The sequence below is a fragment of the Sinocyclocheilus rhinocerous genome, unplaced genomic scaffold, assembly GCF_001515625.1.
Source record: "Sinocyclocheilus rhinocerous isolate Xijiao unplaced genomic scaffold, SAMN03320098_v1.1 scaffold757, whole genome shotgun sequence".
NCBI classification, from domain to species: domain Eukaryota; kingdom Metazoa; phylum Chordata; class Actinopteri; order Cypriniformes; family Cyprinidae; genus Sinocyclocheilus; species Sinocyclocheilus rhinocerous.
Genome location: NW_015662957.1, coordinates 991,782 through 1,012,323, shown reverse-complemented (window position 1 = coordinate 1,012,323; position 20,542 = coordinate 991,782). Strand labels below are relative to the sequence as shown.

The 20,542-nt window shown below is 36.6% G+C and overlaps 1 protein-coding gene across 1 annotated transcript in view; it reads right to left on the bottom strand.

Annotated features, from left to right (window-relative positions):
* cdh4 (cadherin 4, type 1, R-cadherin (retinal)) overlaps nucleotides 1-19,964 on the bottom strand; it is a 237,898-nt gene extending 217,934 nt beyond the window's left edge. The window contains exons 1-2 of the mRNA XM_016538882.1: nucleotides 19,662-19,964; nucleotides 17,233-17,344 (exon numbers count right to left, since the gene is read on the bottom strand). Coding sequence (XP_016394368.1) covers nucleotides 17,233-17,344; nucleotides 19,662-19,727 — 178 coding nt within the window. The 5' untranslated portion in view covers nucleotides 19,728-19,964. The remainder of the gene's footprint in view (nucleotides 1-17,232; nucleotides 17,345-19,661) is intronic.
* Nucleotides 19,965-20,542: the final 578 nt, after the last annotated feature.

The following is a 20,542-nucleotide window of genomic DNA, read 5'->3' as shown; positions in this document are numbered from 1 at the left end:
TATAATATAATATAATATAATATAATATAATATAATATAATATAATATAATATAATATAATATAATATAATATAATATAATATAATATAATATAATATAATATAATATAATATAATATAATATAATATAATAATAAGAAAGCCGAGTCTGAATCTTAACTACTGTTTGTGATTTAAAGTAAAAGAGAATTTACAAAAACAAAAAGACAAAACAGAAATACTAATAAAACAATCATTAACAATACTACATGGTAGTGCGAACAAACAAACAAACAGGAACATTAACACAGAATCTTCAAACGTGATTAGACTACTGTCTGAACCAATAAATCAAATAAACAGAACAAAACTAGGTCTTGAGATGAGGCTCATAAATAACAAATCAGTGTTTCGCTTGGTTGCATGTTCATACAATCGAAATAAGTTTTGGCATGGAGGCGTTCAAACATGAGCTGCCCCAAAAGACACTGTAATCACAATATCAAAAGACACATTATATTAAATTCAAATCTTGCCCTCCACCACAGTCCCCAACTGTGGGCACTTTTGGTTCACAATGCACTGCTTATCAAAAAAGCTCTGATAATATTTGACAGCTATGGTAAACAACATGAGCATTATCATTTGCGTGAACCAACACTTTAACTTATATGGATTTAATGTGCAAATCTTAAAATATATTTCTAAATACCTTAAAAGACTGTTAATATTATGGGACCTGTTTAATTAGCTAATCACCCCTAAAAGGTTGTAGATCCACACTAAACATCAGCTAAATAGGCTAGAGTGAATCCTAGGACTCGTTATCAGGTTGGACTGATGGATTCTGACACCTGTAGTCCCTGTTTCTGTTTGAAAAGCACGACTGGCCTCCCAGGGCCCAGTTTCTTTCTGCACTCTTCTGTCAGCTGTCACTGAGGCAGAGACCCCTCGGGCCATCAACATCACTGTGACAAGGGTTACTGTTGGTGACACACGAATAACTCCTGGGACCTGGGCGCTGGCTCACAGCTTTGCTTGTAAACAAAAGTCAAAGGTCAAAGGTCACTGATACTGATACTGATGCTTTAGAAGAACGTACAAATACAGAAGATCTACAAATAGTGGTTTGTCAATTAACCCTATAGTCTACTGTATCATATTTTGATGGAACAAGATGAAAACTATGGTGATAATACTGTTGTACACAATCTTCTACATGCCTTCTGTCATCTGATTGACAGCTTAAAGGGATAGTTCACCCAAAAATAAAAATTATGTCATCATTTACTCAATCATTCATCATTTACATCATTTATATTTTGAAGAATGTGGGTAACCAAACAGTTGCTGGTCCCCACTAAAATGTGGCATTTTTATGATCAAAACTCTGTACCATGTTATGCAGCACAATACAGTAATGACTGAGAGATCAAACGCCTGATGTGTCATATTTAATACATTTTAACAAGTGACCACATGTATTTTATGTAAGTAGTCTGCTATAGTTTTATAAATATGTCACTGATAGTATACTTTGTCTTAAGGTTCAATAAACTGTCTGTATATATATAATTATTTTCTGACTATTATTTATTACTTCATATGTCAGGCTTCACAGGGTTAAGTCGCTTTGAAATATGCACTACACATCACATCCGACTCTATGTCGGTTATATCGCTGTTCTCCATCATTTGATAGGTAACAGCTGCCATGATCAATAGAAAATGCACACAAACATCCTTGTTTAATAAAATTCTGTTTACAGACTGCTTTCTGTAGGCGGTAACAGCGCAACAGTAATTGCAGAGTTTTTGCAAACAAGGTGTAGTCTTTAACAAGCCTTATTTACATAGAAACAAGTCTTGTTTGTGCATTTAGTGGCTGATTAAATTGTACTGCTAGTGATTAGTGCATGTGACGTATATATATTTTTTTTTGCTGAAATACCACATTTGTTTAGTGAATTCACCCTTAAAGTTCATACAAATTGCTTACGGAAACGATAACAGATCTTTTAACTGTAATATACTGAGAAATTGTACAGCAAACTATGTTCAATTCCACTTGAACAACTTTGTTTCATCAGCATAAACCACAAATCCAGATGGTAGAAAATCCCATTTTCAGCCAGAAAGGTGCCAACAAGAATGAAAAGATGGCAGCTGCGAGCAACCACACCAGCAGCCACATCTCACATTCGTAATTAGAGCAAAAACAATTATTCTCTCTCACACAAAGACACTAGACAGCTGCATAATCCCGAGGGCACACACTATGGTGCTCTTTAAATAGGTGATTTGCTCATGATTCTTGAGTCAACATCCATGTCTATGCATAGTTAAGCATGTTACGTTGCTGCCAAGGGGGTGTAAAGAAATATGGCATTGTGGGTAACCAAGCTACGTTTGATCTGATGTCAACAGCGCTGGGCAAGCTACTCCAAAAATTCAGCAAGTTAAGCCACTAAATACTCTACAGATAAAAATTTGATAGAACTACCCAGTCACTACAAGCTACATAAAAAATAGTAAAAATAAAATATTAAAAACAGTCAGCTTTGATCTAATCAATGTTTAAATATTGCTAAAAGAAGTACAACAGAACAAAAACTATTGCCAGCTGTACAATGATAACTAGCTACAACTACAAATGTTAACACTTTATTATTGATGCGTGCTGGACTTTTGTTGAATAAAATTAAAGTTGAATAGATTCTGATTGGAAGTCAATGTTTTTGTATCATTTATCAGCTGGAAAAAAATATTGTTCTGAAAATGTTTCCAAAGATATAATTCGTATGAGTTTTATCATTATAGTTGTAGTGTGGACTTTATATGGTCAACGACAAAAACAGCTCCGATCATGTCGTTTCAGTCATACTATGATATAGAACGTGCTGTTTATAATACACCATATTTTCACCCAAACTGAATAATTAAAAACGAGTTTAAATGGGTAAATCTTCTCTACATGTTTTTGATTCTTCATTTTCTTTTCTGACATACTTCAACTCTTGTTAAAACGCACTAGACATGCTTATTCTGTTCATTTTTAACACTTTTTGTCTGAAATAAAAAAAATTTGTCCATCAAAAGTGTGCTGTTAATGGAGCGTGAGCTGCAGCAAAATTAGACTCTGTGCCGAAACCATCGCTTCAGTGTTGCTCACATGTTTCTCCTGCTCCCGGTGTGAATGCACTCATTTGTTAATATGCACGCCGAAAAAAATATTTGCTGCTCACATGCTGCTCGCGCTTGCTGTGTGAAACCAGCCTTAGTGTTTTGATATTCTTTTGGGTTGCAGCTCCAGTACAAGCTGCACATGCACGTGTAGAAATTAATAAAGAGCTTCTTCATCTTCACCAAATCATAGGATGCATTTGCAGATTTAGTTTCATCTGACTGTAAGTAAATATCCAGCTCATCCAGCACTCATTTTGCTCACTGCATTCTGTAATATCCTGTTACTGTTGTATGAACAGAGACTGTATTTCAAATGAATCATCACGCAGGCTGTTCGAATGATACAGACTGAATCACAAATCAACATGGGCCGTTTTGCTAACCTGTTCAACCAGTTTATTGTGAAGAACTGCCTTACATGAGTGCCTCATTCACAAATTCATCTAAAAATGTAATCACTACCCTGTTACCTCATCAATATATTGGTGCTACTTCACTAATGTGAAACTAACAGCTTCACAGTCTGCGACACAACACTGGATGTCAAATCATCTCAGTCTTCTCAAGAATATACATGCAATTTTGTTCTAGAACAACAAAGAGAATATATGCTACACGTAGTGATAAATATACAGATATGTTGCTTTTAAAACAAGCAGTTCAATAAACAAGAAGTTAATATTGACTACCATTTTGGCACTATATTTCCAGTTATGTTGTGAGAATATGTCTCAGAGGAACATATTGCAGTGTGTTGTGTTTCAGAATAAATCTGTGTTTCTGAACTAATGAAATGATTGAATGATTCAATGACAATGTTACTGAATGAATCAGCAACAACATTTTGAACAAATTGGCTGAGTGAATGACTTATTTATAAACATAGCCACCTGTTTCATTCCTGAATGAACTAGTTAAATTACTGATTAATGATTCACTAATAACTTATCGACACCTACTGGCGTGATGATGTAACCTGAAAAAAAAAATCACAGAAAAATGTTCCTCTTTATATATAAAAAGAGAGATGTGTGGGAGTGTAAATTGGATCTAAAATCCTGCAAAAAGGTAACAGAAGAAATACAAAAAGCCAGAGGCCACAGGATCAGGAAGTAACTCGTAGCCTTTTGATCTCACCAGTGATGGTGCTTCCTTCAATGTCATTATACTTTTCAGATGAAATCACCTTCTAAGCTCAGTAACAAATAGTGTGTCTTTGAATGGATGTGTGCATGTATGTTTTTTGTTTTTGTGCACTTTTCCATCCACTGACAATGTGTGTGTTTGTGTATTTTCTAAGCCGTGCAGCTTCAAAGCAATAAAGTGAACCTTCATTTGTGTAACTCTGTGGGTGTCGGCTGGGAAAATCCTGGTATTTTCCAGTACTGATGTTTGGAGAGAATATACAGTAGAAGATTGCTGCTGCTACAGCTGTGATAGGCATTTCTCCTCAGATCTAAACACAATGACATCACAGAATGCGGCCGTTTAATTCACAGCAGTTGCTAGGATCTGGGTTTGCGTGTGTGTGTGTATGCTTACACGTGTCTGAACATCTGTGCATCTTTGTGCGTTGTGTTGAGTTTGTATATGTGCCTATGGAGTAGCTTGTAGAGGGGCTTTTTTAAACAGGTGCTGCTTAAAAGAAATATTTTGGGTTCAGTACAAAATTAAGCCCAATCAACAAATATTAATTTCGTGTCACCCCACCATTTCTTCAAAAAAAAAAAAAAGCTGAAAAAGCTGTCTTACAGTGAAAGTGAATGGAACCAATCCATAAAGAATATGTCATTCTAATATGCTGATTTGGTGCTCAAGACACATTTCTTGATGTTATTAATGTTGAAAAGACTTGTGCTGCTCAATATTTTTATGGAACTGATATGTTTTTTCAGATTTATTTAATGAATAACATTATAAATATCTTTACTGCCACTCTTGATCAATTTAATGAATCCTTGCTTAATAAAAGAAAGATTTAATAATAATGATAAAAAAAATCTTATACTGACCCCAAACTTTTGAACAGTAGTGTATGTGTTTTTATAAGTTTCATATTTTCTTTTAAATTCTTACATGGCATAGCTACTTACGCAGCATATTCCTTTAACATCATTCATAAAATCATATATACTATACACAAAGAGATACAAACAGCACCACACCAGCAGTAAAGCCATCTGTGGTCTACTTGATCCAACAGTACAGCCAAAACCACAGGTATATCATTTAATGAAACTATTAATGTTAATGATGTGGTAGAATTTCAAAAGACTCGAAATTCCTTAAGCTGTCAGAGGCAAGGCCTAGCAACATTTTTCTGTGTCTACTAGCCTGTCTATATAATCAAAGGAAAAATAAATTGATTAATAAAATGTTAAAAGAAAATTCCTGTGGATTGTGCAGAATTCAAAAAGCGATGTCTGTATTTTCTGAATGTGAACTAACACTGCACTTCACAGCATTGCTGCAATAATAACACTCTTGCATATGACCATGGCGATAATTAGTTTTTTACAGCTCCAATGTCATTTACAGTGTCAAGCATACCTGCAAAATCAAAACTCAATGACAAGAACATTACCCATACCAGCACTCTGAATCAAGGCTTACCGAGTGACCTTAAATGCATTCAGACATCCATTTACCTTTCATCAATAGATTGATTTGATAAATTAAAGCCATTCGGAAACATGTTTGTCAGCTCTTAGTACAGACTTGAAGTGTTTAATTAAACCCCTCTTGCAGTTACATGTAACCGGCAACACAAAATGTTACAGGGTAATTTAAAATCCAGACTGTACGAGCGCAAGTGCAGCGATGACTCAGTGAGTGAAGCAGAAATGGATTTATTTGTGCTCTTTAGTGAATTATCACATCTAGCACAATGGCCATTGGACATTATGGACTTTTCATTCACATTCAGGTGTCATACCTCACCTCCAAATTATCTGCTGTAAACAGCATTCATGATTTGAATAAATAAATAAACCAAATATCAGCCGAGGGTCTGGTAATGTTTACTTTTTTTCATATGAAACTGCTGCATTTGGTGATAATGAATATTGTACACACTTGCAGAATTCAAAATTAAGCCACTGGTAGCCAGGGATGAAATTTGAATAGTCCTTTTGCAAACATAATTTTTACCCACCAATGGTCAAGCTCTTTATCAGCGCAAAAGTGCTGAAGCCTGTGCCACCATACGTCTTTTTAGTTACAGACCACAACAGTTCAGTGAACATGAAGAGCTTGTTGCAGGCCTGTGGAAAATGTATACAAAGTCTGAAGAGGACAATTTAGAGTCCGAGCACTTGCGGAAGATATTTTCTGATAATCATATTTGCATTCATGGCTGACGTCCAGGGAACTTCAGCAAGCTTTGGGACTTCTGTTGTCTCACCTGGCTTCACCTCCTCTCGACATGCGTTTCCTTGTCCTTCAGCATTTTTACTTTTCAAATAGATTTGTGTTTGTACGAATGCATGTATGAACGTATAAATAAAACTACAAAGATTCTTTAGAAGAGCCGATCAATGCTGTAAGTGAGTGACCATGTTGAACTGGCAGCACAGTGGAAATTTATATTGATTTTTCCTCGCCTTACTCCAGTCCCCAAAGCAGCTTCAGGATTCTAGAAACGTCTACAAGTTCGAGCTGATATTCAGAATTTACAAGAGATGCCTCCCCGTTATGGACAATATAAAAGACTTAATAACAAAAGAAATCAATGAAAGGATGGACGCAGATATGGATAGTTCAGTCTGTTCCAGACTGTCATTGTAGACAATGGCTTTGAAAGAACCGATAGTCAAATACTTGGGATTTATATTATGAAGTCAAGACAATATTTCTATTAATATAATTCTCCTCCTCATAGTCTGATTTATTAATCTGCCATTTCACTGGCCTAGAAAGCTTATTTCATAATTGTACAGGACTTGTTTTCAAAAAGTGTGCCTCAAAGAAAACTTCAAGGAATAGTTCAAGGAATGTAACCTCATGCCATTACAAACCCATATGACTTTTATATTTTTGTTCATTTAAATGAAGCTGAAATAAAATATAAATCTTGGATGAAAAACTAATTTTGAAACTTAATCTTAAAAGAAAATGAGAAATGCTGACTTGGAAACTATCAAAAAATAAAATAAGGATAAGGTCAAGTAAAAGTACTAAGGGCCAGATTTACTAAACAGTGCAAATTAGAGCACAATTCCATAAAACCGCCTTTGGGTGATTTACTAACAATGTGCACATTAAAGAACACAGACGCAGCCAGATCATTTCCATAATGACCAGCGCAATCTACCAAGAGCAGCGCAAATTACCGCCTGCTTTTTTGGGCATTAAATAATGGTGCAAATACCAATAATTTGACAAGCGCAAACGTTAGTAAATCGCGTTGCGTGATTCATTTTAATACCCTCCTCCCATAAATTTTGCGTTTGAAAGGGAAACTCCTACAAATGCATATTCAATAAGATCGAGCACAAAAATAACTGTCCATACCTTTTCAGCACTAATTCTTCACTGCACGTCTTTAGTAAATCCTGACAGTACTATTTTAACGCCAAAAGACGGTTTGCGCTGGTGCAAGCTGTTAGTAAATCTGGCCCTAAAACTAAAACTGAGCTACCAATAAGTTAAAGCTAAATAACAAAATTACTAAAACTTAAATTAAATATGAAAACTAATAATATAAAAATAAAAGCTATATGTCGGCGCCAATAGCTTCGTTGTAGTCATTTTGGACTTTGAGAGCCCCTTTTTACCAAATTTAAAAGTCCATCCAAGTCACCAACAGAAAGTCAAACAGTTCGAAAAAAAATATTGACAGTATTTCATTTCTGGATGAACTGTCTCTTTCAACAGAACATCATGTTTGTGATATCATCTACAATAATACAAGGTTTCATAAAAAATTGGAAAACGGAGCCAAGAGATATACCAAAAAACTAATCCTCTCTTCCAAACACCTATGTTTCCTCTCTTCTTTCTCTGTCCCTCTCTCTTCCAACTCCTTAATGAGTCAAGAGATTGACAGCTGGATTACTGGGCCAGTTTGTAATCCTTTAATTTCTCCATTTAAGATAATCACTCACTGAATGGAGGGATGCTTCCACTTCCTGTGGCCCTTGTCAATCAAGTCAAAACGCTGCAAACACTGAATGTAACCCCCAAAGACAATCAAATGACAAACCGTCAGGCTGGAGAAGAGGCTACGTGCCCGTGTTTGTGTGTGCGATTCAAATTCAAGACGTCAGCCAAATATTCTCAGCAACACCTTTTCTGTTTTCTCGTGTGTATTTCTCTCTCCTCGTGAGTCCTGCATTTATTTAAGCAAACAGACTAAATGCATGTCCGACAGTCCCTGACCACAGCCCTCTCAACAGAATCTCTTTAAGACAGCCTGAGGACTTGAAGTGAAGCTGTCTGCAAGCCTCAAAAAGGAAAAGAGAGAGAGGTGCAGAGATAAGGATAAACTAAGGCTGCATCTTATGAATACAATTAGCATTTCTCACCTCTTTCTTCACATGCTCCCTTCTTCATCCCCCCCAGCCCTTCTGCGATCTCAAACAGCGGAAAAAGGCTCTACACCTCACCTCTTTCCTATTACCTTCTTCAACTCGGTTTAGATTGGTGCCAAACCTCGAGACTCTCTGGGCTGAATCATGTTCGCTTTACTGGTGGCGTTTTAGTATTTGCTCCTTAAAATAAACCCACCATGTCAAAGGAAGAAGTAATTAAAACAGAACCTAAGGGCACAACGAGGAATTAAAGACACCGCTAGGTCAGAGTCATGAAACTCATAATGGCCCGCTGAGAACACACATGCATATGCATGTATATAGAAAAAGTGAGAGAGTTTGTTTAACATGTAGTTTAACATTCCTGCTGTGTATAAACATGTATTTTTATACATATATACCTTAACACAAATACTCTTAAAGTATCAGTACACCCAAAGAAAAGGAAAATGATGTTGTTTATTCACCCTCTTTTTGTTTAAAACATGTATCGTCTGTTTCTTTTCTTTTTTTAAAGGTAACATAATTATTGAAATAAATCTGAAATATAATAAAATTCAATATAAATATTACATGAAAAACTGAAACTTGAAAATAAGAAATGTTTCATTAGCAATGAAATTAAATAAAGTAAGATTAAGCTGAAGTACTAAAATTACTAAAACTAAAATAAAAAAATATAGTGGACATTGACAGAACTTTTTTATTATATGGATATTACATGGAAAAGAGCAGCCATTTTCACTCTATTTTACTCTGTGGAATACAACAAGAGATATTTTGAAGAACGTATGGCTCATTTTTGTCCACAAAATTACACTGTAAAAAAATTCCTACCAACTTCAAGTTAAAAACTTCTAAGTTACTTCTAAGTAAAAATTAAGTTAGAATTGTATAAATTAATTTGATGAGTTAAATTAATGCAAAAGCATATGTTGACTTGCTGTTTATATCATTTTTTAAAGTGTATAACGAATGGAAACTGGAGCTTTCAAGACACAAAATGACACAAAAGCACCATAAAAACAGTCCAAATGACTTGACCTCTGCCCTAACTGTCCTTGGCATGTTCATGAGAGAAGTGCCAATGCCCAATTTGAGAGTGAATCATTCGTTTGTGTCAAATGTGTTCAATGAATCTGAAGGAATGAGTCTGAACGATTTGATCACAAGTAAACAATTTCCTTATATTACCTTCTAGCCATTCTTTGACTTTATGATCACACGGAAATGTTTTATAGACAGAAGTTGTGCTTTTGGATTAAAGTGTCCTTGCGTATGTGTCATATTTTTCAACCTGATATATAACGAACTGAAATTTCTATTTAAAAAAGAAGTATTCACTTCAATATTGCTAATAATGAATGAATCCACATCATTTTTCTTTCAAAAGCAGTGTGCTCAAGGCCTTCCAGCAGAATCACAGCCCACTTCTGCCACCTCGATCTCAGGTTAACGACCTTAAGCACCAAAACATCTGAATACGTTAGATCAGAACATAACTCTAAGTGACGGGGCCAATGCAAATGAGAAATGCCTTGCTGGATAATAGTATACATGCAGCCAGCAGTGAAAAGTCTGCCTTTAAGATGAAAATCCAATCTGATTTATATTCAAATAGACAGTGAACCATGGTTTCATAAGAAAACTTAATTAAGAACTGCTAGGTGAGCGGTAGAAAGAGAGCATGAGATAGAGAGAGGGATGGGAAGGAAAATAAAGATCCAAGGAAATCAAGATTTCTCCCTTTAATATAGACTGATATATTGCGGAACACTAGATGGAAATGCGACGGAAAAATAAATCAGGCATGACACAAACCAAGTCTGTGCATATGGTACACTCTTGAATGCTTGGTCCACTTGAGCTGAATAGCAGACCTCACTGGTTTCTGTTCAATAACAGCATATAATGCAAGAAAATTTCATCTTTGAGAACAGCACAAATCATGTTATCTTCAACTGCGTAAAATGTAAACATCCTTGAGTATTTCAAAACCGATAAATAGAGCATTTTTGTTTCATTTGATCATGCTGTTTACGATGAAATCAAAAGCTTTAAGTTTTGAAAGCTGTTATTTCACAATATGTGAGCATTAGATGGAAACAGTATGATGAAATGGAAAACTTAGGAAATTGAAAAAATAATTTTCAATTATAAAATCATTAAAAACAACAATTCATATTTGCCCCATTAATATCATATCAAATACAATTATAAAACACAATAAAACACAAGCTGTAAACATGGGTGAAGTTCCTAAGAACAGAATCATAAAACAATAAATCAAGGGATATTAAATGCCAAAGAAAATAAATAGGTCTTAAGAGTGGACTTAAAAAGAGACAAGGTCAGGGCAGTTCTGATGTGAGATGGGAGACTATTCCATAGTTTTGGGCCAACAACAGAAAAAGCATGGTCACCTCTGGTTTTTAGTCTTGTCCTAGGCACTTGCAACATATCAGAATTAGTAGATCTGAGTGATCTGGATGGAGTGTAAGGCTGTAACAGATCAGTCAAGTACTATGGGGCCTGATTGTGAAGTAAGTAAAAAATTTGAATTTCGAATATTCGTCGAATTTAAAATAAAAATCCACATTCGAATGCAAAAACATTGCATTCGAATTTTAGGTGTGCTTCAGGCAGCCTTATCAGTGATGCACGAAATGAGACGACGATGTAAGTGTCATTGCATTTTAATGCTTTTGTTAGCCTATCCAGTTGAACCCACTAGATGCGGCGCTGCTACGTTGTTCATTCAAAATATTGCGGAAAAAGAGAACATCAATGCGGAGATGATGTTGTTTACGTCAAAAACGAAACCAAGCCGTTTACACAGAATGCATATTTATCACATTTTCTAGAGGGACATCTATCACCGTTGCACTCGCGTCTCGCACAAGAGAGCCGCATGTTTAGAAAGCTATGTAAAATTAATGTAACTTCAACTTTTTAAAAACATGACTTTATGGCGGTTTTTCCCCATCCTACTGCATCTCAAGTTTTTAAATGAAGAAAGTACTCTTTGTGATTGGTTTTCGGTACTTTGTATTAAACTATACATGCATGCATGCATGACGCTGTTTTGTTTCAAATTGTTTAAGCAACTTTTTTAAATTATATATTTTTTTAAACATTATGCACTTTTTTCAAAGATAGTCGTGTTATTTTATTATGCTTTGAAGAAACGTGCATAATATTTTGTTCGATGCACCCCCTTGTGGCCTCAGGAGAGAAGCCAAAAGCATTTTTTTCCCCTAACTGATATTATTCCTTTTAAATTTGAATATAATTCGAATATTGATGATATTTAAGTACAAAATTCGAATTTAGTTTTTCAGCCATTTTGACAGCCCTATTGTGAAGAGATTTAAAAACAAACATTAACATTTTAAAATCGATTCTATACTTAACTGGCAGCCAATGAAGTGAGATTAAAACCGGTGTAATAGTCTCATATTTGCACTTTCCAGTAAGAAGCCGAGCTGCTGCGTTCATAAATGTATTAATAATTTTCAACAACAATAATAAAAATAATAATTTCTTCTTATTATTATTACTAATTTTACTCTTTTAGACTGAATTTAATCCAGCTCATCCAATCAGAATTCAGTCTAAATGTTCCATTTGATAATAAACTCTTAACCCTGTTGTGTTTGTGACTGCAAAGCTACACACAGGGCTCAAGCAGAACCATCCTAATGAGCTTTTGTGAATGTCTGTATCCATGAGAGGTTCCACAGCACGGTGTAAGTATGGAGAGCAATGTGTTTGCTAGATAATGAGGTAAACTTTAAGACACGACTGGAAAGCCGAGAGAGAGCCCGAGAGTCCAAGCGCCAAGCGTCTCTATCTAACAGGTGGAGTCCTAGTTCTGGTTTTATTGTGAAACTGCCGTAAGTTGTCTGTGCATTTGGATTTAATGGATGTCCTTGTGGAAGAGGCATATTTTTTAAAGCGAAAGGACATCTGAAGTGGGGCCTTACTATATTTTATTGATGATAAAATGTGGTATATACGTAGAATATCTAAGAAATCCAAGCAGGCACTATATTTTGTGGCACTGCAAATGCCACAAATCTGCCAGAGAAGTCAAATGACTCTGACTATGCATAAGCACTAGTAATTAAGATGATTAATGGCCGGCTCTGAACTAACGGCAAAGGCGACTGACTTCCATTTCCCACCAGCACTGTGTCGGATATTAAAGGGTTATGCGCTGAAGTTCATCGCTCATGTTCTCTTGAACACATTCTGACAGCATCCTTTTCAGACCACCATTTAGGGGTAAGTGCAACTCAAATCAGATTGTTCTTTTGTGTGCGAGTGTGTACCTGTCCTCCCCCCATCTCCATCTCTCTGTCTTTGGCTTCAAAGTGCCTGATCCTGCTCTTAGGCAAGATGATGGTTTACACTACAATGTGCAATCAGCGGAATATCAGTCTCTCAGGTGGGGTCCTGCTCTGAAAAAGGCCCACGCTCAAATGCTCCATTCGTCTTCATGGACAATATACTCTCATAAACATTTTGTATGTTGTATATGAATCCTTATTTTTTCTTCTTGTAAATCAATACTGATCTGATTGTACTGTATGTAGATTACCGTTCAAAAGTTTTTTAATACTTCTGACTGGAAAAGATGAATTAAGTTGAGAAAATGAAGAACTTTTTATTTATCAAAAAATGCTGAAATCACAGTTTAAATTGTAATCATTTTTCATAATATTGCTGTTTAACTGTATTTTTGATATATTAAAAAAACACAGCCTTTTGAACAGTAGTGTATATTAACATCAACATCAAGAGTCTAAAAGTCTAAGACCACTGAAAAAAGGTTTACATTTTTAAAATTTCAAATAATTTCTAATCGATTTTGTTTTGTTAAAAAAAAGTAAGCTAAACATTGCTATAAATTTACAAAAAAGAAAAAATGGAGAAATATATTATAAACAAAGTGTATATGTGAAAAATGTACAATATACAAAATATACCTAAATACATTGTACTGTATATTTATACATTCTGTATTTCTTAATATTTTACACATTAAGTCCCTATTAATTAATATTAGTTAATACATTGACTAACAATGATTAACAGTGAGCTATACATTTGTTACAGTATGTATCAACCTTTGTTAATATTAATACAAATACAACAGTTGGTTCATGTTAGCTAACAGTTAGTTCATGTTAGTTAAATAATAAATACAGATACAGCAGTTCATGTTAGCTCGCGTCCAATAAATAATATATACAGATACAACTTTTGATTTAAATAATGTATAAATGAAGCATTTACAAATATTTATCACTGTACGTTCATGTTAACTAATGGAGTTAATTAATGTTAACAAATGGAACCTTATTGTAAAGTGTTACCATGACAGCAGCATGTCCACTGGTTCATGACCTGTGACATTTGCACACACGATCAAATTTGCATATATCTTTACATATTTCTTGTTTTTACAGACTGTATATAACGCTCTTTTGTTCCTTTAAATTGTTCCAGAGTGGTCTCAAACGCTTTGACCCCACCGTACACGTCAACACAGCAAGACGGGCCGTTTATGCATGAGTTTATATGTCTATAAATGTTTGCATAAATGCCGGAAGACATGACGTAACACAATAAAACCTCATAAAATATCATTTTTTCCTGAGCCAGACTGCCTACCGCAATAACGAGCCACGCTAAATGATCGCATCATCAGTCAACGTTACACGCGGTTCGAAACTTCCCATTTAGAATCCGGAATCCAATCATGTAAAACACAAATGCTTACCATACCTATTTACCGTGGTCATGCGGGTGCCTTTCATATGCTCCTGAGGCCAGCTGAATATGTGACAACCCTGGCATTTATATTTTGTCAGCATAAATGATGAATCTTTTCACATGCTGAGTGAAGATGAATCACGTCTAGCGAGGCAGAGCGCCTGAAGGGACTCACGCTGTCTGTTTTTACTGTGTAAAGATATTAGAAACGTTGGATGGTTGAATTATAACCACTCCGGTCGACTTCATTCAAGGGCCATGTCTTTAATGGGCTCATTATCCATAGAAGTACAATGAAAGTGATCACGAGGATTAGAGCATAATAGGTATAAATGCACCGCTGTTGTCATCATACCCAAACTTTGCTATAATTAAAAGCCCGGCACGAACAAACACCTTTGTAAATGAATAGAGAATAAACACAACAAGCTAGCGGTGTAATTAAATGGAATCAGCAAATTGCATCGCAAGCAGCTGCGAGACCAGCGGACAGCTGGCAGACACCCCGACTGCTCTGGCCATGAAAGAGTAGTCATATCTGATTCTGTTTGGATGGCCAGCCTTTAGAGACCAATGCTAAGCAGTACCTAGAGAACTGAGATGAATCGCTCACTCTCACCACAGTGCGTCGCAACCATATTAAACAGTTATGGAAGCAACTCAAGCGGAACTTTCTACTCTCGATTCCTCGGCCGAGTTCAACTCTCAGACCACACCGCGCTCCTGAGAATTCCCACCTCAGCATTAGCATTCTCGAGGTGTCAGGCCAATGTTTACAATCACGGCTAAATTGACGCTGGATTTTCTCGACTTGATGCTCGCTGGCCCTACTGAGTGCACCGGCTCACCCATTACTCTCCCCTTTGACGGTTCTGGGTTACACAAGACTGTTATCATTAATGTCCCTGTGAGGCGACCCCACTCCCCGATTACTATGGTTCCTCTGAACACATCACCCTTCCCCCAGGCCGGTGACTGTACATTAATCACTCTCTATAAGGGCTCATACTGCAGCCTGACGATATACACCCAAGTGCCAAGTTGTGCTGGGGTAAGCGTGTTTTTAAAATGAAAAGTGCACTATTGGATATTGAAGGAAAGGTGGCTGGTGGATATTGTGGGCACAGGCTCGAGAGTGGATCCCAGCAAAATGCTCATATCTAAATCCGCGAGTAAACAAAATGATTGACTCATGCGCAAGCACTTGGACACGCACGCCAACACTCCACCGACTTGCTGTGTAACAAACACATCTGACATGTCAATGACTGAAAATGTTCCCTCAACACCTCCACAGGCTGGAATCAAAACAAACAGATCTTAGACGTACTGTAAACGAGGAACGTTTCCAAAAGTATTGAGAATAAAATGTAAATGATAAAACGGATTGCGCAATTACTGCGAAGATTCGATTTCGTGTTCCCGCATCAGCGCAGAAGTTGCAGCCAGATTGAGAACAACAAATAAATCTCCCTCTGCACATCCACGTTTATGTGAATAAAACCATTGATTACTCTGATAACAGTAATACTCAATCAAAGTTTGAATGCGGTGGGAAAAAAACTGGTAATACATTGAATCAATATGCCATTTTCTTGTATGATTTGTTTCTGCAAGTCCAATTTTCCCTCACCCCGACATCTTTTCTCCTACCGTAACAGCAAAACAAATTCCATAGATAAAGCATACCCCTGCATAACGCGGGCACACACACACACACACACACAACACACACACGTACAATGACAATGAAAAGCAACACAATAAAAGGACGGCTCAAATCTTGCTGAAAAGAAGTGGGAAAGAATAGAGGAACTGTATTACACGCAGGACAGAGGGGGAGCGGGGGCGGGAGCAAAAGCTTAAAGCTCAAAGCGGCAGAAACACCCAGTGGGAGCCGAACAGAACATTTAAATGAGGCTTCTGTAGCCAGCCGGGCCACTGAACTATCCATAAAATTCAGATTATGGGTTTCTTTCCTTTTTTTAATTTATTTATGTTTTTAATCATCCAGCAAGGGTTTGTCTGAAAGTCGAAAACTAAAGCTGAATAATATGCATATTGATTGTGATCTGTAGGAGACACTGGCTTTGTGCATTTTATTAATGTAGACGTGTGCCAACTGTAGCTCTCAATGATTAGGAACGTGTATACGCTTTCGACACCCACCAAGAAGGAAGCGTAGTTTCTGGCACAGCGTGGATGTGTTTCTTTAAATGCATCACCTGACGTTTTGCAGACCTTGAAAATTGCATTTGAAAGGCATTGTGTGTTTTAAACGTGTTCTAATTGCATTACTGGTCCTGTGTGTACTATCAACATTCAACACGCTGGTATATCTGCATCACCACTCTTCCTTTCTAAACCGTTTATTTGTGCTTGTTATTCCGCACTGTGCTTATTTTAAAGCCGGATGAAACTGGTTTTGGATCACTGTTAACACCTTTTGAGGAATCATACAGTATGCACAACTAGTGTAAATTACTGCATAGGTGAGAGTACCAAAGAATATTCAACAAAATCTTCTGATTACTTAGGAATTATTCTCCATAAATGTGCAATAATGAAGCTAGAATTATTTTTAACATATTACATTTAGCCTACACACAGAGAACGATGGAGAGAAAGTGATGCACGAGCATTTACATTCACCCACAAACCTGTTGCTAAAGCTCCACTGAGATTAACACACACACACACACACACACACACATTTAAACCAGTGCCGAATCGTGCAATGCACTGCAAGCTCTTACCTTTGTGAATGTTCAGGCCTTGCAGCACACCCCTGGGGACAAATACGGTGTAGAAACTCTGGGAGAAACCTGGTCTGCATGGAGCGATGGTCTGAGCGTTGCCGTGACTCCCCTGAGAAAGACAGACATTATTGGCTATGAAGACACAGGAGAGGGGAAGTGGTTAGGCAAATTGATTTGTGACCACAGGGTTGCGGTTCTTATTCAAGGTTATCGAAACCGATATAAATACCTTCAGGAGGCAAACTCACAGAGCAAGGATGCAGTTGTTTTACTATTAGGAATGAATAGACATGTTTAAATACTTAAATACCTTTTTTTTGTCTTATGTACCCTCCACTCAAGCAACCTAATCAGTGTTCCTTTGAACTGGATATAATTTAGCTTTATTATTGATATTACTATTAAGTCACTTTTAATAAATTGTATTATAATGACTTTAGTCTGTCAATATCAGTAATTAATAAAAATGAAATAAAATATATGGGATAAAACATATTCTGTTATGAATATCATCAACACAAATGTATAAAATGTTTTTTTCTTTAATTCCTTAAAAAGATTCTGAAAGAAGACTTTAAATTAATCATCAAAATGAGTCATTTTAATTATTATTAAACATTTTTAAACTTTTAACAATTAAACCATAAACCAAACCGTAAACCAAAATGTGTTCCATTTTACCTGAGTTAATACATCTTTAATAATAAAATTATGAATAAGTCTGTTTTAATAAATTATATTATAATCACTGTAGTCCGTCAATATGAGTAATTAATTTCAGTAGAACAAAATAAAATTTAATTCTTTAAAGAAAATGCTGGATTCATCTTTAAGATTAGTTGTTTTGTGATTGCTATTACATTATTTAAACATATAAAAAAAAAAATTTAAATTCTATTTTGTAGCTCTAACAAAGCAACATCTCAATCTTTCCAAGCACCCACTGTAACCTGCTTAAATACCCTCTGCTGTGCACGTACTCCTGGTTACGAATCACTACTACAGTCCAGTAGAGTATTTGAATATTCAATAGTTCCATGCCAATGAACACATTCTAAATCAAAAGCAGCAAATCTCTGATTCTCTTAATTCACATTCAGAGGCCTGGATTCTTATGCCCTAATGGTGGTTTTAAAAAAAATGTACATGAACGTAAACATCAAGAGCTTCTCTAAAATTTTAATAAGAGCTAAACGAGCCTGTTTGATGATTAAAACCAACCGAGGGAGAAAAGGGGGACGCGATGGAAGACAGGAAATGCAGAGTAAAGAAAGTTGTGCTGGAGTTCTGCCATGTAAATCAGTAGAGAAATTGTGCCCATTACAGCGGCATCTATTTTAGGATAGTGACCTAGAGTGTGTGTGAGAGTGTGTGTATGCATCAATGGATAGTGCTCACCATGGAGATTTAGCATAATTAGATGGTGGGTCATATTCAGGTTATGCCAGTCTCAATATGGTGGGCTTTTCTAAAAGCAATTCATGGTTCAAGCTCAGGCATCGGCTGTGTCTGAACTGAACGAGAGGTTGCCTTAAGAGGTCTCTCCCCCTATATTTTACCATTCTGAAACACAGACAACTATGAACCTGAAAAATCCAGACAACAAAGAGCTGACGCAGTAAGCTCTTTCATACGTCCATGAACGGTCTGTGTCAAAGCATCCCTACATATCACATTAGTCAGAGGGCTGTGAGATGGTTACTTTCTAAAGCAGCGCTGCCTCTGCCCACCATGTGAATACAGCTCTATAGCTACATTTCTCTCCCAGCTGGATACAGATTTTATTCTGAATGAGTCATCAAAGAGAATGTCAATATCTGCCACATCCAACAGCAATATGTCTTATTTCCAGAACTTATATTTACTCAACACCCCAGCACTTTCTAGATTTCATTTACTGGTATATGTGCGTCTATATGAATGTTTCCTAATTCCACTGACCAAAGCAACCAGTTCTCTAGCATCCAACAAGTTAAATTATTCCTGACGCTCATATTAATGAATATCCCATGAATATTAATATGAATACAATTCATTTGCATATTCACATATTCCTCCAGTAAGGACAGAGCAGCACTATTACTCGCAGACACACCACAGGCATCGCCGCATCCTCTGCAATGTGTGTTAAAAGTGCAGCTGCAAGCCACTGCAGCTTCCTGATAGACGACCAGTGTTCAGCACAAACTGAATTACTTGTTTAGATGTTATTTCAAAGAAAAAACAACGACTGTTACAGAAGTGCTACGAAAGCAATTTTGCATTTCCAAACAGAAAAAGTAAACGCTCGATGCACCACTAGATTATTTTAGTGAGTACGCGCATAAAACGCACAGATCCAAGTGCACTGTTCCGCACGGTCTGTCTGAATTCAAGTAGTGTTACTTCCAGAGTGTTTGTAAATAGCCTAAAACATTTAGTCTTACCAAAGAGGTGCCCACAACTAAGGCACACGCCACAAGGATCGCGCAGCCGGTTTTCATTTTGGCCATCAGCAGAGGAGGCAGATGTTTGCTATTCACAAACGTGGAGATAATTCCTGTGAGACGTGCTGTCGGTTGCAGGGTTCCGCTGAGCGATGCGAGAGAATATTGTCCCGGTCGGTCTTGCGCCCTACTGCAGGTGGACAGGCGCTGTTCAGCTCAGCACCACGGCTCCGCTGGCGGCGTCACAACCGCTACAACTCCTCCTACCGCAGCGTACTACTTAAAGACACACACTGAGACGCACTACAGCACGCTTGACAGTTAAACAGGCACGTATTGTGTACATTCTGCATATCTACTTTAGATTAAAATAGCCTGTGGATGCAGTCAGGTGGCGAATTAATGGAGAGGGGTTTAATTCATTGGGGTCTGACCACCTTAATTAAGGCTTGGGGGGGGTCTTAAAGACACGAATTCTTTTTAGATATATAATTATAGCGCAAAAGTTAGATTAAGCTTTCGCTAAATAGACGCGCGGAAACGGCTTTGCCTGAGGAGTAACCATAGCAACAGTTCGCTGCTCGAGCGCTTTGCGTTAGGAACTATCGGATAGTGCATCGAAAAAAAAACACAAATACTGTCATTATTTATCACTTCCTTATAGATTTATACATTGCAAATATACCACAAAACGCTAGTGTTCTGTTTAAATTGTTTTGAAAATAGTTTACACTATACACAACGTCTCAAGAGTATTTTCCGTTTGTTAGAAGTGATCAAAAGTTATTGAACTGTGACCCTGGACCACAAAACAAGTCATAAGGGTCAAATTTTTGAAATTGGGATTTATACATCATCTGAAATCTGGAATCTGTGGGTGC